General features: G+C 53.7%; 1 protein-coding gene across 1 annotated transcript in view; it reads left to right on the forward strand.

Moving 5' to 3' along the window:
- The window catches only part of LOC109733707 (kinesin-like protein KIN-7L), a 31,460-nt gene extending 17,322 nt beyond the window's left edge, over positions 1-14,138 (forward strand). The window contains exons 10-14 of the mRNA XM_020292928.4: positions 4,451-4,519; positions 4,599-4,658; positions 4,787-4,936; positions 5,133-5,360; positions 13,433-14,138. Coding sequence (XP_020148517.1) covers positions 4,451-4,519; positions 4,599-4,658; positions 4,787-4,936; positions 5,133-5,360; positions 13,433-13,801 — 876 coding nt within the window. The 3' untranslated portion in view covers positions 13,802-14,138. The remainder of the gene's footprint in view (positions 1-4,450; positions 4,520-4,598; positions 4,659-4,786; positions 4,937-5,132; positions 5,361-13,432) is intronic.
- Positions 14,139-16,471: the final 2,333 nt, after the last annotated feature.

Genomic DNA, 16,471 nt, shown 5'->3' on the forward strand with positions numbered 1-16,471 from the left:
GTGCTCCCAACTTCAAATGGGAGGTCGTGATTGTTTATGGACCGGCGGACCACCGCCGCTCCCCGGCCTTCTTGGAGGAGCTACATCTGAAGATCTCCAACTCCCTCCTCCCAGTTGTAGTGGGTGGAGACTTTAACCTCATCCGATCCCCGGATGAGAAGAATAATGACCGGATTAACCTCCCCCGGATGCAGTTATTCAATGACTGGATCGCGGAGCTGGGTCTCCGTGAGCTTGATCGGACGGGTGCCAGGTTTACTTGGACAAACCGTCAGGTTGACCCGACGCAATCCGTCTTGGATCGCGTCCTAGTTTCCCCTGAGTGGGAATTACGTTGCCCCCTAGCCTCGCTTCGTGCGATCACCCGGATTGGGTCTGACCATATCCCTCTCCTCTCCACCGCTGACGAGCGCCCCCCCACCCCGCCGCGTTTCCGGTTCGAGCTCTTCTGGCTCAATCGGGCCGGCTTCCGGGAGGCGGTCGTCGCTCGCTGGATCTCCGCCCGCTCTTCCCCTCATCGCGCCATGTCCGCAGTCGACTCGTGGCACTTCTGTGCCAAGCTCGCCCGCCAATTCATGAAGGGTTGGGGTGCCAACCTTGGCCGGGACCTGAGAGAGCGCAAAAAGGCCCTCCTGCTGGCTATCCAAGCCCTGGATGCCCGTGCCGACACGTCCGGAATCTCCCCGGATGAGTGGATGTTGCGATATGACCTTGAAGACCAGCTCTCAACCATTTACACGGATGAAGAGGCCTACTGGCGTTTGCGCGGTACCCAACGGTGGGTACTTCGGGGTGATGCCAACACCGCCTATTTCCAGGTGGTAGCCAACGGCCGGCGGCGTCGAAACTCCATCCACTGCCTTTGGGATGGAGACACGCCTCTCGTTCGCCCCTCGGCCATCCGTGCCCATGTAGACGGCTTCTATAAAGCCCTATTTACCCCCACCCCTCGGGGTGGGGCTAGTCTCGCCCCCGACATTTGGTCGGGTGCTCAATTGGTCTCTGTTGAGGCCAATGCTGCTTTAGTGGCCCCCTTCGCCGAGGACGAGGTTCTCGCGGCTATTAAAGGGATGAACCCCTCCTCGGCCCCGGGCCCGGATGGTCTGCCTGTAACATTCTTCAAAACATTCTGGCCGACCATCAAGCCGGAGGTCATGGCCTTGTTTGAGGAATTCTACTCGGGTGCCATGGACCTTGGACGTCTCAACTATGGTATCGTGACCCTCATCCCCAAGGTCCCGGGTGCCTCCGACATCCGCCAGTTTCATCCAATCACAGTGATTAACATGATATTCCGGATCTTGGCCAAAGGGTACGCCAATAGGGTAACCCTGCTCGCTGACGCGATTACCCATCCGAACCAATCCGCCTTCATACAAGGCCGATTTATTCTGGATGCGGTGCTGGTATTCCACGAAGTCCTCCACGAGGTCCGGATGAAACACCATCGGGCAGTCTTCCTGAAGCTAGACTTCCACAAAGCGTACGACACGGTCCACTGGCCATTCTTGCGGGAAGTGTTGCTTCGCAAAGGCTTTGACGACCGGTGGGTGACTCGTGTCATGCAGCTCGTCTCTTGTGGCCGGACCGCTGTGAACATCAATGGGGACATTGGGCCCTACTTCCCCACACTCTGTGGGGTCCGTCAGGGTGACCCGTTCTCGCCATTCCTGTTCAACATGGTAGTGGATGCCCTCGCAGCCATCCTGGATAAGGCCAAGGATGCGGGCCATATCCGCGGCATAGGCCCCCAGCTAGTCGGAGGGAGAGGGGTCTCCCTCCTTCAATATGCGGATGATACCATTATAATGGTGGAGGGCTCCGTCCAGGACATTGCTAACCTGAAGTTCCTCCTCCTGTGCTTCCAACAGATGTCGGGCCTAACCATCAACTTCGATAAGAGCGAAGTGATGGTTCTCGGGTACCCCCCGGAGGAAGCACAGGCTATTGCTGACCGACTCAATTGTCGGTTGGGTTCTTTCCCCATGACTTACTTGGGGATCCCCATTAGCGATTCGCGCCTCACTGTGGCGGATCTTCGCCCCACGGTGACCCGTATGCAACACCGCGTTGAGCCCTGGAAAGGGCGCTGGCTGTCGAAGGCTGCTCGCGTGATTCTTATCAATTCTTCGCTTGCTAGCCTTCTATGGTTCCTCATGAGCTTCTATAGCCTCCATGAGACCCTTCATCAGGAGATCGCCAAATACCAATCCAGATTCTTCTGGGCTGGGGAGGGGGATAAGCAGAAGTACCATATGGTAAGCTGGCCCGATATCTGCAAACCCAAGGACCAGGGCGGTCTTGGGATCTTGTCCTCCCAACGCATGAACATTGCCCTCCTGACCCGTTGGCTCTGGCGCATCGCCAATGGCGAGGGAGGTCTTTGGCTCACCATCATCCAGAACAAGTACCTTCGAGGACAGCCTCTTGCATTCTGTCAGCGCTCGGGCGGCTCCCAGTTTTGGCAGGCCGTCGTCCAGCTGCTTCCCGTGCTTCGCATTGGCACATCCATCTCGGTTGGTACTGGGTCCTCGACCCTGTTCTGGTTTGATCGGTGGATTGGCGACACTCCCCTGGCCGCACGATTCCCGGAGCTCTTCGCCATTGCAGTTGACCCTCATGTCTCAGTTGAGACGGCCCTTATTGACTTAGGGCGCCTCGCTTTCCGCCGCCCCTTTGGCCCACCTGAAGTTGCCGCTTGGGATGCCCTCCTTCAGGACATCGCCCTCCTACCTATAGACGGCGTCGACACCCCGGATGCCACCTCTTGGCGTCTGGAGCCTTCCGGCTGCTTCTCCACCAAATCCCTCTACGCGGCCATCGCCCCCTCGACGACCCCCGAGCCCTTTAGTTTGATTTGGGACATCCGCCTGCCCCTGAAGATCAGGATCTTCCTATGGCAATGGATTCGCGGCCGCCTCCCGTCTGGCGTGGAGGTCCTTAAGCGTAATGGACCTGGGGATGGGATGTGCCCCTTGTGCGGCACGGTGGAAGATGCTAACCACATCTTCTTCTCGTGCTCCACGGCTCAGTTCCTTTGGTCTTGTTTCCGCGAGACGGTTGGGGGTCAGTGGTGTAACACCAACTTCCCTGACCTGCTTGCGGAAATTCACGCCTCCCCCCTCGCTACCGCCATATTAGATGGCTTTGCGTTGGGGTCCTTGCCTGGACGCTTTGGACCGTTCGCAATAAGCTTGTCATACAGAAGGTCCCTCTTCGACGTGCTACTGACGCCATCTTTAAAATGTGTGGATACTTGCAGCTCTGGCGGCCGCTTAGCCGCCCCCAGGATCGGGACGTCATCAACAACCTCCTCGCCGACCTTCGATCGATGGCCTTCCGCTTGGCGCCTCCGCTCCCCCCGCCACCTCCGGAGCCCGACTAGATGCTCTCCGCACCCCGCGTGTGCGCGTTTTCTGTTTCTTCAGGGCTTGTTGAGCTGTGCCCTCAGCATTAACCCTATGACTTCTTGTATGTACTAGACCTTTGTCTGTGTGTGTGTGTGAACCTTGTTGGATGTTTGGCTTGGGCAGTTGCTTTATCTATAAAGCGGGGCGAAAGCCTTTTTCGGTATGTGCTCTCTTCTCAAGCTCTTAGTGGTGTGTGGAACAACTCACCTTATAAGTTGGTCTCCCACACCCTCCACTAGCATGGTGGGACTAAACTTTCCACATCCCTTGTCATGCATGGATGGGCCATATGGGCCTCTGGGATTTTCCTAGGAATTATTGGATAAAATAAATGGGCCAAAGGCCAATAATTCCAACAGAGAAGGAATGGTGGCTATTGAGTATGGACCATGGACCCTTGGACCAAGCTTTACCATCCTACCCCTCCTACCTACCTACCACCATGGTTAACCTTGCTCATTTGTAAGGACTCTCACCTATATAAGCCCCCCATGGCCATGTACTCCGTTAACTCTCATTTGAATAAACTCAAAGGAAGGGCACTTGATCTCCTAGGTAAAGACCGAGGAGCTCTAGTGTCGAGTCTTGAGGAGTTACGGATGGCTCTGATGTAACGAGAAGGAGAGGTTTGGAGAGGGTTCCCAGGAAACGTGAACGACTCGGGCCTGCGACCAAACCTCCCTTTTGATGCGTTCCTAACATAGGACTGGGTCGCGCTCCTTCAAGGTGACTGGACCTATTCAAAACTATATCTTTGCGTCACTTTTGTCGGACAAGGCACACACCCCTGCTAAGCTTTGTCTTGACCACGTTACTAATGACACTCCTTAATGATCCGTTGTTTTTACTGCAACAACATTCACGTTCTGTTATTTCTTTATGCATGAAAAATATTCGGCACAAATTGCTAGAATATGTCTATGACAATGGTCTGGTGTTTATATGTACTGCATCTTCAGCATAAGTATCATTTATTTGAGCTCAGTTTGTCTGTAAGTAGCGATAATCTGAGAACTTAATTATGAATGTTGGTATTTCAGATTCTAACAGATGCTGCTCTGCTGAAGAGGCAAAAACTGGAAATAGAGGAACTTCGCAAAAAGCTGCAGGTTTGTCCTGCTTGTTTGATGTTGCTCTCCGTATGTGACGTGCTTTACTGTTACTTAAAGTTTTTTGTTTAAATTTCAGGGTTCCCATTCTGAAGACTTGGAGCAGCTTATCCTAAAGCAACGCAATGACATGCATAAGGTATGTAAAGACTAACATTTCCAGTAGAACAGGTGTTTCCTATTCATTATGAACTTCCTCTTATGGATGCATTGTACAACTGTTAAACTGTTTTTAACATATAAAGTTATGCTGATTATCTCTTGCAGTCTGAACTCGAGCGTGATCGTCTAGCAATGGAACTTGAAGAGGAAAGGAGGTTAAGGGAGACATTAGAGCACCGGTTGGCCAAGCAAAAGATGTCACAGAACCACAACAATACTGACATATCAGTAGAGCAATTTGCTGATTCTAGCCAGGTATGCTTGGTGAGGCAGCAACACGTAAAACTTTTGTTAGTTCAACATGTAGTCAATTCAAGTTTCATATTTTCAATTTTTGCACATCTTCGTCCTGGTCCTCTGGAACCACATCACATTCTTCCTTTCAACCTGCTTGTTAATACTCAAGCCCAGACGTTGGTGAAATCCACAACTATTGGTTCTCCTTCTGCAGCTAGACGTATTAAAAACTCCAGATTCTAAGCGGACACCAGATGGATTCGTTGCTAGCCGCTCACACTATTTGAAGGATGCAGAGTTCTGCCCAATACCTGAAAATTTAGGTTCTGTGGCTGATGAGGATCTCTGGATGCAATTGAATAAAGGATGCATCACTGATCTTGATATGCTTGAAATGACATCTGATTTTAAATGTCCACCGTCCCCAGAAGATACGACAGCGGTAAGTCCAGTTTCAATTATTTTTCTTTGATGATTCTGCAAACATGTTTGTCTACAGGTATTTTAGGCGGTATATGTTTATAGACTAGAAGCAAACGCGCGCTTTGCTGCGCCAAATCATTTTTCTTGTAAATTTTTGAAGATCCATATGATTTTTTGGAACTGATGTGGAAATAACCAACAATTATAAGGCTTAAAATACATCAAGCTGCCATGGGGTTCTATCCTTAGGGAGCTTAAATACTTGTAAGATTAGAATATTAGGTATGTGCGACATTTTTTTATTGAATAGCCCAAGGGCATTTTACATGAGCCTTGGGGGTATAAGAAAGGAAATACAGACTAATACAGACTCCTAGACCAATAATAATACTCCTCAACAGCCCCCTCAAATGCTAAGTGTATGCAATAACATTGCATTTCAAGAAGTGTAACACTAGAGAAAAAAATAATGATAAAAAATCTGCGTCTTGAGAGTGTCATCGTAGCATGGACAATCTCAAAACTTGTGACGCATCAGAGGAAGACACCGCATTAGTAGAAGATATACAAGATAAGTAGAGAAGATTGGTTGTCAAAAGAAGATGGCATATCAAGAGAACGAGACATTGCCCAAAAGATTGTAGCCCAAGAAAACAAAGGTGAAAGAAGCTCGAGAATAAGAGAATGGACGTAGATGAACGATAATGCAAAAGGAGGTCACGAATATCCTGTAGAAAACAACACGGTCCAGAAAGGCCACAAAAGTTGCATAGAAAGGATCAATGCTGACGGATAAAGGTTTGGTGGACTCACATGGCATGAGAAACATGAAAGAGCAACAGATTTGGTGGACGCAGCGGAAAATATAGTGCTAGAAGCACACAAGACAAAGATGCAAGAACCATCATGCGCATGAGAAGCACGAAGGAGGCCATGCAGGTGGAATGCCAGCGAGAGAATAGCAACTAACGGCTGATCGACAACACTGATGGAAAGTGCATGTGCATGACATAGTCGATGGAGGGAACCCCGTCAAAAATCACCGGACAATGAGAGAAATGATACCGGATGACACTGTATTTTTTTATTTGTTTTTCTCTCGATAAACCGAACACACAAACTGAACACACAGGCAGTCAACGTGACACAAATAGATGAGGCGCTGACAGGGCCCTGAACTGTGTGGCTCACAGCAGCAACCAGAGAAACGAACCTCCGAGAGTAGCGCACTAGCAACAGCAGGAGGCAAGCATCATGCTAGCAGATATCCATCACACATCATGTTAAGAGTTAACAGGAGCACCCGCGCAACACCGAGACCCAGGTAGAGCAGTGGCACAACAACGATAACGTGGGCGAGTTAGCAGCAGCCGCAGGCAACAACAGAGCAGGGGCATCATGCAAGGGGGAAGCAAGCCGCACAAGGTGCCACAATGAGCAGGCCTGCAAGCTTGCGTGGGAGCAGACAGCTATAGTAATAGGCTGTTGCTGGGACCGGCGGCGGGTGGGGAACTGCTGCTGGCGTTGCGGACCCAAGCCGATGGCGACATAAACCGGAATCAAATCTGACAGTCGGTGTTAGAATAATCCAAGGCGCATAGTCAATCTATGGAGGACCAACCAATCACACGAGACATGGCACCGAGATTTGCTAGCGATGTTCAACGAACATTGGCTAATCCTGGAGTCGTAACTGCGGACGCTCCTCCCCCTTGATACCGCTACAATACCGCACACCGGCCACTCGGGCATCGGAACATGCCGCCAGCTCTCCCTGCGTGCATGTGCTATTATGTTGGCATAGATTACATCCTGTGTCAACTCCCACATTATATGGAGGCCCGAGATACAAGTATCCTACTCAAACACTACTTCATACCTGTCTACACATCATGTGACTCCAAGTGCAATTGTAACCTACCTTGTATGAAATATTCGACACAATTCTAACAAACCCTACCTTGGACTTGAGGTTATACCAGGAGTACTGCTACTACTACCATACTCCACGTGAGTCCACTTGCAAGTGTACTTGCTTCCTTCGTCATAGTCAATGCTCTAGCGAAATAAAGTTCTTAACTTTAGTTTGTGCTCCCAGTTTCTGGAGTGTCCTTTTAATGCCATTACACGTTGATCATTGAGTCATCATATCTGACAATACTGTTGTATTGTTGTCATCCTGGCAGCTTATTCCCTGATATGCGTAAAAATGAACAACTCATTTATTTGACGCCACATTTAAGAGTTACCTGAACTCACTACAGTTGCTCTTTCTTGATTGATGTCTGACACTGGAAGGAATTTCATCGTCACCCTAGGTCAACCTCGTAGTTGTCTCACCTTCTTTACCAGATACTTTTTATATGCCCCATATCTATAGCACTCCACCTGCTTCTGTACTTGTCATCCACACTTTGCCATGTGCATCGAATACCATAGAATATACGACCATGTACTCTTCAAGCTTTTTGACATTTTAGACTTTCCATCACTCATCTATTTGATGCGCCAAACTCGATAGATCTAATCACTAACATGAATCTAATACTTGCCAGCACTGCTTTAGCACCTTCTTCGCACTTTGCATGACCACATGTCTAATCATAAGTGTGTTTGTCGTCGTGCCCTATGGTTGCCGCATGCATCGCAACTATCACCACGTTGAGCCTCTGCTCTCACAGCGGAGTATCCTGGGTAGCTAGCCCCCACCTCCTCAACCCTAAAGGGCTCATGATACCATGTTAGGAATGTGCAACATATCTCTATTATATAGCCCAAGGAGCATATTACACAAGGCATGAGGTACAAGAAAGGAATTATAGACTAATACTGACTCTTAGACCAATATTGATACTCCTTAACAAAGAAATGTTCTGGATTTTGTTGTTGCAGAAAAGAGTAAAAGGGAAACAATAGTAAAATAAGTTACAACTATTGACACACTTTTTTAGGGAACTATTAGCACACATACTTGATTGGACTGGTTGTTTGATGTTTGAATAGTAATAAGAGCATCTCCAGCCGTTCGGCCCCCCAAGGGACTGAATAGCGCCTCCTGGGGGTTAACCGGCGATATTTCCGCCATGGGGGCGCTCGGGTTCCCAACCGCCGCCCCAAGTTGGCACCCAGACACCATTTTTCAAATGCAAATTGGTCTCAAATTCAAAGAAAATGTCTCGATTTTGGACGAAATTTAGGCGGTTTCATTCATATTTGTACAAATTTAAAGACATACATAAAAACTTGGAAAAAAATACGCCACCGCCGCCGCACCAAGCCTAGTTCATGCCGAGGAGCTTGTAGAAGGCGGTGTAGTCGCCGCCGTCGCCGCTGTCGTCGTCGTCGTCTTGCATGCTGCCGTCCTTGCTGCAGCCCTGCCCTGGATCGCCGCTGCGGATGGGGTTGGTCGGCGCCGGTGCCTCGTCGTCGCTGTCGAGGACGATGATGCCATCCTCCTTGCGGTCGCGGCATCGCTCGGCGATCTCCTCCAGAGTGCGGCGCTAGCGCTCCATCTCCTCCCGCACGTAGTCGTCGCGCGACCATTTCAGGCCGGTGTCGAGGTCGGCGGCCATCTCCACGTGTTCTTGTTTGACGACCACGGGCGTCACTGGCTCCTTCGGCCTGACCAGGCGAAGATGGCCACGGGAAGGTGAAGGTTGGCGGCGACCCTTGTTTATGACGAGGTTGCCGCCGGGCTGCGCCGACGCTTCGGCGTCTCCTAGGGCTCTGGCTTGACGGCGGCGAGCGGCGTCATGCCAGAGGAGCGGGAGCTGGAGGGTGAGGAGGACGACCCCAACATGCGCCTTGGCAGCCACGAGCTCCCGCTCCGGCGTGAGAACGACAGCGCCGGGTACTCCAACGGCGGCTCATTGCCGCCTTCGATGTGCTTGAGGACGGTGTGGAGCGTGCGCCCGGGGACGCCGCACCACTGACGGCGGCCGTCGCAGTTGTGGCGCCCCCTTGGCGCCAAAGTGCCGGAGCTGGTCGGCGTGGTGGCGCTGGAAATACGCCGTCCACAGAGGGTGGTTGTCGGCGGCATACCTCGGCTGCTGCCGCGCTTCCTCTGGCAAGGACGCCCGGATCCTCGCGATCTCGCTGCGTGTTCCGCATCGGAGGGCGGCGGGGGCACGGGGATGCCTCCGGCGTTGAGCCTCCAAGCGCCCGGCACGCGCATGGCGGGTGGCGTCAGGTAGTTGGCCTTGTGGAGAACGCGTGCCTCCCACTCGTGCAGATGCCGGCGGCCGAAGCCGTTGGCCGCCGCTCCGTCGTCCGGGAACCTCTCCGCTATGGGCTCGGGCTTGACGGTGAAGGAGAGAGGGCGAGAGCAAGGACGGCGAAGGAGAGAAGGTGGTCGGCGGCGAGAGAGAGATGGTTGTGGCGTGGCGAGTGTGCGGCCAGCGGCGACGAAGGCGGCTTTTATAGCGACGAGGGGGCGGCAGCAGTGCGGACGCGTGGCGGGAAAGGGCGGGACACGCAGTGGCTCGCGTTCACTCCGCCGCCCGTGATCAATGGAAGGATGATCGGCGGCAGCCTTGGCATTGATTCGCGCGGGAGCCGAGCCGATGAGAGGAGGACGACGATGCCTAGTCGCTGACTCGGCGGGCCCACGGGGTTGGAATCTGGCTCGGGGAGTTTTGGCGCCATTTTTCTTTCCCCCGGCGCCCCCGGTCGGCGCCCAGCGCGCTGGGTTCGGCCTGGGTCCGCCGGTGCCAATTTCGGCCCTAACCGGCGAAATTTGGGCTCCTGGGGGCGCGACTGGGCCACTTTTTTTGAGCCGGCGATAAAAAAAGGGCCTGGCAGGCCTGTTGGGGGGGGGGGGGGGCGAGTAGAGATGCTCTAAGTAAGAATTTCTTACTCAACATGTGTAGCACTCATACAACCAAAGACTGCCTTTTTTCTTTGAGAAACACAACAGAGACGCAGACGCTTACATGCACGCACATACATTCACCCTTATGAAGGCACAAACCGACACCCTTCCCCTATGAGCACCTTGAAGAGACTTAGCCGGCGGGTCTTGACATTGACGAAGTCACCACATGCACAGGAATGTTGCCTCCCACAAAGAATATTCTGTATTTATGAGACACAAGTGTCAAACTTGGGGTACAACCACCTTCCTGACCATCCAACCACAGATTTGAATCAAGGCACAAGTTCAACTCCAGAGCAAGTTACTCGGTGATGCCATTTAAAGATTTCATTGTACTAATGCAGGTGCCTGATTTATAGAAGGTGTAACTTCTCCATCTAGCAGGTGGTATATTCTGAATTCTCCAAAAAAAGTGTTAAAATCATCCTCAAGTATCTGCATTAGTGTGCGTGTCGTGTGTGTGCAGTGTGCTGGGTTTTCTAATTCAGTCGTTATCATTAAGTGTGTGTAAGCAAGATCTGGAAACCGGTGTGGGTATACCTAGGAAAAGGGCATCGGTTTCATTTGTCATTAGGAATCTGGAAAGTGTCAAATGTAGTTGACACATGGTTGTCCTAGTTAATTAATGTAATAAACAAGATGAATTTATTTAGGAATGTATTGTAGTATGTCTAAAGTTGTTATATACTGTATTTTCTTAGCTTCCTATCTCTAATGTACTTGAGTGCCAAATAAGTATCATTTAGGGTGAAAGCGTATGTAATGTAGCTTGCACGTATCCCCTGGCGCGTGGATTTCTTGCCGGCGTCGACTTCCTCCGTCCATCTGCTCGCCACCGATTCGACTCCCGGCCCGCCGTTCCTGGGATCTCGATCCCCGTTCCGGCCGTTCATCGACGCCCTAGTCCCATCCCGTTGCCCGGGTGTGGCCGTCGTGCCCCCTCCGGCTCCCCTCTCTCGCGCTGATAGGCGCCGCACGCTGGCGGCGGCCCTGCCATCCTAGGAAGTACCTGCAACCCTAGGCCCCGCCATTCCCGGGGTAGCTCGGATGGGCTTCGGCGCTCCCTAACGGGCCATAGAACTGCTCCGGGCCCGCACCGGCCACCCTCTAGCTGGGCCGTGTCTCGCGCCCCTAGCCTATCATATGGGCCCTCGGTGTCCTCCGCATCGGCATTGGAGGGGCCCAATTGGTCCACCACTCACCTGAGGATCGGGAGCATCTGGCTGCCTAAGGGTTTCCCACTCCCTCGATTCGGCTCAACCGCCTCCGCTTCCACCCCTCTTGCAATCCCTCCCATCCGCATGACCGCGTCCTCATCCGGCCCTCGCGCCACTGGCCCGCCTCCCCCCGTCGCCCGCCCCGGCCATGCCTCGGGAATGGGACGACGACGGTGGCCGGCCCAAGCACAGCCTCAATGCCCGCCGAGACAATCGAGTCCCCTCTCCGACGGTGCAACGGCGCGAGGACGAGCTGCGTAGGCAGCTCCAGGGGTCCCGCCCGGGGTATTCCGGCCACTCAGGTCGGGAGTCTCGCCGGTCCTATGCGTGCTGACCGCCGCTCACTGGTTCACTCCGACAGACGGTCCCCTACTCAGGAGGATTGTCGTGACTGGCCCCGTTCCCCGACTGATTGCCGCTCGCTGTAGTGTCGTTCTTCGTCGCCTCAACACCGACACGAGCGCAGCCCCTCCCTGACCAGGTGCTCTCCGGCTCCTACCAACCGACAACGACACCCCTCGGCGTCCCCAGAATGGCGATACCAGCCACCAAGGAACCAGCCCCAATTCCTCCCTACCAATGGGGGCAACACCAACCGCGGCCGGCCGGGTACAAAGAAGAAGAAGAAGGGGAACACGCGCGCGGCCGGGGCCCTGCATGCTCAACCCCCCGTGGCCGTGGTCTCCTCCATTGCTCCGGCCGGTGACCCCTCTAGTGAAGCTGCTTTGTGCTTCAATTGTGGGCTTACCGGTCACTTCCAAGTCTCCTGCCCCAACCGGTCGCGATGCTACTTATGCAAGGACCCTGGACACCCCACGCTTCTTTGCCCCGACCGGCTGGTGTCCGAGGAGTTGATGATGTATGGTCATGGCATCGAGGGCATGTGCTTCTTCCACATCGAGGTTCCGGACATCCCACCTTCGAACCCTTCACTCTGGGTGATTGTGACAGTCTTAGGGGCAGGGCGCCGCCTCCCCCGAGATGATCGAGGCTGAGCTCAACCACCTATGTCGCTGTCAGTGGGACTGGCAGGTGGCACCTACATCGGGCTCGGTGTTCAGCGTGATCTTCCCCGACTCGACTAGCCTTGGCCTATGCACCCGTAGCGATGAGATCGCCCTGGCCCTCAACAAACTGGTGGTGGACATCTTGGAGCCGGTCCTCGACGCCAAAGCGGTTGCCGTCCTTGACATGACATGGATCCTCATCACCGGGCTCCCGGACATTGCAAGGTACGAGCGGGTTATTCACAACATGTCCCGCATCCTTGGCAAGGTGATCGTGGTGGATGAGCTCTCGCTTCGCAAGGAGGAGGGGGGCGAGTAGAGATGCTCTAAGTAAGAATTTCTTACTCAACATGTGTAGCACTCACACAATCAGACTGCCTTTTTTCTTTGAGAAACACAACAGAGGCGCAGAGGCTTACATGCATTCACATACATTCACCCTTATGAAGGCACACACCGACACCCTTCCCCTATGAGCACCTTGAAGAGACTTAGCCGGCGGGTCTTGACATTGACGAAGTCACCACATGCACCTTGCTATAGACAGGAATTTTGCCTCCCACAAAGAATATTCTGTATTTATGAGACAAGTGTCAAACTTGGGGTTTTATCCATGGTGGGCTAGGGTACAACCACCTTCCTAACCATCCAACCACAGGTTTGAATCAAGGCACAAGTTCAACTCCAGAGCAAGTTACTCGGTGATGCCATTTAAAGATTTCATTGTACTAATGCAGATGCCTGATTTATAGAAGGCGTAACTTCTCCATCTAGCAGGTGGTATATTCTGAATTCTCCAAAAAAAGTGTTAAAATCATCCTCAAGTATCAAATTGACTCAGGTTTTCCTAGTGTCAAAACTGAAGACTGATGAACTCCATTGGCCATTGCTAGTTTTTTTTTTTGATTGCAAATGATAATTTGTCATTGAGCTGCTAAATTTCGCCACCAGAGTAACACTTTTGTCGCTGCCAATGCTTGTCTTGTCTGCACAGGTTGTGCCATTAGAGGAGCCCATTGACGTGAGATGCCTTAGGCTAGAAACTGCATGCAGCTCCGATAGGCAACAGCTCGAGGATTCAAAAGCAAGATGCACAACTCTCGAGAAGGAGCTTGAGCTGCTCAAGGAGGAAAACTCATCCTTGCGACAAGAGCTCTCCAAGTCGAAGCACGACACAGATCATGAGAAAGAGGGGCTGCTTAAGGAGCTGGAGACCGAGAAGTACAAGATGGAGGAGCTCAAGCAGGATATCAGGCTCTTTCGCCAGGCCTTCTCACAGAGGCAGGGTCATCTGACGTCCCTGTACACCAAATCCAAGGCCATCGTGGAGAACTGCAAGGCCTCCCGGGTGGCATTGCCCTAATGAGAGCCTCAGCTGCTTTGGAAGTTTTTCCATTTCTGCAACACTGCTTTACTGTAGATTTCGTGGTGCCTGTAATACAAGTGTGCGTGTCGTGTGTGTGCAGTGTGCTTGGTTTTCTAATTCAGTCGTTATCATTAAGTGTGTGTAAGCAAGATCTGGAAACCGGTGTGGGTATACCTAGGAAAAGGGCATCGGTTTTATTTGTCATTAGGAATCTGAAAAGTGTCAAGTGTAGTTGACACATGGTTGTCCTAGTTAATTAATGTAATAAACAAGATGAATTTATTTACGAATGTATTGTAGTATGTCTAAAGTTGTTATATACTGTATTTTCTTAGCTTCCTATCTCTAATGTACTTGAGTGCCAAATAAGTATCATTTAAGGTGAAAGCGTATGTACTGTAGCTTGCATGTATCTCCTGGCGCATGGATTCCTCGCCGGCGTCGACTTCCTCCGTCCATCTGCTCGCCCCCGATTCGACTCCCGGCCCGCCGTTCATCGACGCCCTAGTCCCATCCCGTTGCCCGGGTGTGGCCGTCGTGCCCCCTCCGGCTCCCCTCGCTCGCGCTGATAGGCGCCGCACACTGGCGGCGCCCTGCCATCCTAGGGAGCACCTGGAACCCTAGGCCCCGCCATTCCCCGGGTGGCTCGGATGGGCTTCGGCGCTCCCTAACGGGCCACAAAACTGCTCCGGGGCCGCATCGGCCACCCTCTAGTTGGGCCGTGTCTCGGGCCCCTAGCCTACCATATGGACCCTCGGTGGCCTCCGGATCGGCATTGGAGGGGCCCAATTGGTCCACCACTCACCTGAGGATCTGGAGCATCTGGCTGCCTAAGGGTTTCCCACTTCCTCGATTCGGCTCAGTTGCCTCCGCTTCCACCCCTCGTGCAATCCCTCCCTCCGCATGACCGCGTCCTTATACGTCCCTCACGCCACCGGCCCGCCTCCCCCCGTCGCCCGCCTCGGCCATGCCTCCGGAATGGGGCGACGATGGTGGCCAGCCCAAGCACAGCCTCGACGCCCGCCGAGACAACCGAGTCCCCTCTCCGACGGTGCAACGACGCAAGGACGAGCTGTGTAGGCAGCTCCAGGGGTCCCGCCCGGGAGTATACCGGCCACTCAGGTCGAGAGTCTCGCCGGTCTGATGCGCGCCGACCGCCGCTCACCGGTTCACTCCGACAAACGGTCCCCTACTCGGGAGGATTGGCGTGACCGACCCCGTTCCCCGACCGATCGCCGCTCGCTGTAGTGTCGTTCTTCGTCGCCTCAACGCCGACGCGAGCACAACCCCTCCCTGACCAGGCGCTCTCAGGCTCCTACCAACCGACAGCAGCACCCCCTGGCGTCCCTAGAACAGCGATACTAGCCACCAAGGAACCAACCCCAATTCCTCCCTACCAATGGGGCCAACACCAACCGGGGCCGACCGGTTGCAAAGAAGAAGACGAAGAAGGGGAACGCGCGCGCGGCCGGGGCCCTGCATGCTCAACCCCCCGCGGCCGTGGTCTCCTCCATTGCTCCGGCCGGTGACCCCTCCCGTGAAGCTGCTCCGTGCTTCAATTGTGGGCTTACCGATCACTTCCAAGTCTCCTGCCCCAACCCGTCATGATGCTACTTATGCAAGGACCCCGGACACCCCATGCTTCTTTGCCCCGACCAGCCGGTGTCCGCGGAGTTGATGATGTATGGTCATGGCATCGAGGGCATGGGCTTCTTCCACATCGAGGTTCCAGACATCCCATCTCCGACCCCTTCATTCTGGGCGATTGTGACAGTCTTGGGGCAGGGCGTCGCCTTGCCCGAATGATCGAGGCTGAGCTCAACCACCTATGTCGCTGTCAGTGGGACTGGCAGGTGACACCTACCTCGGGCTTGGTGTTCAGCGTGATCTTACACGACTCGACTAGCCTTGGCCTATGCACCCGTAGCGACGAGATCACCCTGGCCCTCAACAAACTGGTGGTGGACATCTCGGAGCCGGTCGTCGACGCCAAAGCGGTTGTCGTCCTTGACATGACATGGATCCTCATCACCGGGCTCCCGGACATTGCGAGGTACGAGCGGGTTATTCACAACATGTCCCACATCCTTGGCAAGGTGGTCGTGGTGGATGAGCTCTCGCTTCGCAAGGAGGAGGAGGTACGAGTCAAGGTCAAATCTCTAGACTCCTCGAAACTCTGTGCTACGGTCTGGGTCTTCTTCAACGACCGAGACTTCGACCTCAAGATTGCTCCTGAACCACCTAACCATGTGGGCCGCCCTCGCCTCATGGATGATGGAAAGTTTGGTGGTGGCCCAGAAGGGGGCGGTGACTACCATGGCCGTCACTGACCTCGACACGACGACCCCGACAACCCCAACTGCTCCCTCGACCGCTCGAGGACCGCCCTGGGCCGGGGGGAGGGGCACTGGGCGTTCCCACGCCGCTGCAAGGGACCTCTTCCATCCGGAGGGGGGGGGGTCTCCATATCCCTCGGCCTCCGCGAGCGACACCTCTACCGTTGGGCTTGTGGTTCTTCCGGCATCTTCCCCGCGCTCCCTAGTTGATGACGTGCTCCCCAACACCACCTCGCTCGCTTTGGCCGTCCTTAAGGAGTCTCTCGACCCACGCCGCCGCCGTCGCACAGGTGCGTGGACACCGACACCGATACCGTCTGTCCATCGTCCG

Source organism: Aegilops tauschii, chromosome 4, assembly GCF_002575655.3.
Source record: "Aegilops tauschii subsp. strangulata cultivar AL8/78 chromosome 4, Aet v6.0, whole genome shotgun sequence".
In the NCBI taxonomy this organism is placed as follows: Eukaryota; Viridiplantae; Streptophyta; class Magnoliopsida; order Poales; family Poaceae; genus Aegilops; species Aegilops tauschii.